Source organism: Cebus imitator, unplaced genomic scaffold (genome assembly GCF_001604975.1).
Source record: "Cebus imitator isolate Cc_AM_T3 unplaced genomic scaffold, Cebus_imitator-1.0 Scaffold1703, whole genome shotgun sequence".
Lineage (NCBI taxonomy): Eukaryota > Metazoa > Chordata > Mammalia > Primates > Cebidae > Cebus > Cebus imitator.
In genome coordinates this window covers 1-1,430 of record NW_016109018.1, presented here as the reverse complement: position 1 = coordinate 1,430, position 1,430 = coordinate 1, and the positions used below count along the sequence as shown (strand labels likewise).

The 1,430-nt window shown below is 55.2% G+C and overlaps 1 protein-coding gene across 1 annotated transcript in view; it reads left to right on the top strand.

Annotated features, from left to right (window-relative positions):
• Positions 1 to 950, top strand: part of LOC108299086 (transmembrane protease serine 9-like) — a gene marked incomplete at its 5' end in the record, with an annotated part of 4,060 nt that extends 3,110 nt beyond the window's left edge. Inside the window, one exon of the mRNA XM_017521482.2 lies at positions 363 to 950. Coding sequence (XP_017376971.2) covers positions 363 to 716 — 354 coding nt within the window. The remainder of the gene's footprint in view (positions 1 to 362) is intronic.
• Positions 951 to 1,430: the final 480 nt, after the last annotated feature.

Here is a 1,430-nt window from a genome sequence, read left to right as displayed (position 1 = left end):
TACCAGTGAGATATCTGCAGGCGCCAGCATGGCAGCCATACTGTCAGCCTAGGCAAGTGGTGACATTATCAAAGATCTACTGGGTTAAGAAGAGGAGGGGATGTTATTTGGGTCATGTTTAACCTGTCCATGGTAGGACTGAAAGACATCTTAGACATCCTATAGTCCAGCTGTCTCGGATGTTTTTCTTCCTCCACAGAAGAGGCAACAGGTTCTGAGACATGATCAGCCCACGAGTGCTCTGTGAGCGCACGTGGAGAGAGGCCTTGGCAGTGCCGGCGCGGAGGTGCTGCTTGGGCCTTGCAGCGCCGGCTTTTGGACTGGCTGCTGCTGACCCATCCTGAGGTGTGTTGCTTTCCTAGGGTGACTCGGGAGGACCCCTGGTGTGTGAGGAACCCTCCGGCAGGTTCTTTCTGGCCGGCATTGTGAGCTGGGGGATCGGCTGTGCAGAAGCGCGGCGTCCCGGGGTCTACGCCCGAGTCACCAGGCTGCGTGACTGGATCCTGGAGGCCACCACCACAGCTAGCATGACTCCGGCCCTCGTGGCGGCTCCTGCCCCCGCTGCCCCCAGCACGGCCTGGCCCACCAGTCCCCAGAGCTCCGTGGTCAACACCCCCACCAAATCCACGCCGGCCCCCAGCACTGCGGCTCTTGACTGGGTCACCGTGCCAAAGCTGCAAGGTATTTTCCGGGCGGAAAGGCAGAAGGTGACCTAGGCTCCTATCTCGATTTAGGGAGCTGATGCCTTCATAGAATCTTCCTAATTTTGAGTTTTCCTGTTCAAAGAGTCACGTTTATTCATTTTTCCCCATCTTATTTGGTATGGCCCCCTCACGGTATCTTTCGGTCCACAGGTCTTGCCCATGTCTTGTTAACTATGGCGATTTATCAATGGAATACTTTCATGTGTTTTTTTTTTTTTTTTTTTAGAACAGAGCCTCACTCTGTCGCCCAGGTTGGAGTGCAGTGGTGTGATCTCGGCTCACTGCAACCTCCGCCTCCCCAGTTCAAGCGATTCTCCTGCCTCAGCCTCCCGAGTAGCTGGGACTACAGGCACGTGCCACCACGCCTGGCTAATTTTGTATTTTGAAGAGTTGGGGTTTCGCCATGTCGGTCAGGCTGCTCTGGAACTCCGGACCTCAGGTGATCCGCCCACCTCCCAAAGTGCTGGCATTACAGGCGTGAGCCACCGTGCCCGGCCTACTGTATTTTCAAATAGTTTGTACCCAGACAACTTGTAGGATTGGCCGACGTGGTGGCTCACGCCTGTAATCCCAGCACTTTGGGAGGCAGAGACGGGCAGATCACTTGAGGTCAGGAGTTCGAGACCAGTCTGGCCAACCTGGTGAAGCTCCATCTCTCCTAAAAATAAAAAAATTAGCCAGGCATGGCAGGCACCTGTAATCCCAGCTACTCAGGAGGATGAGGCA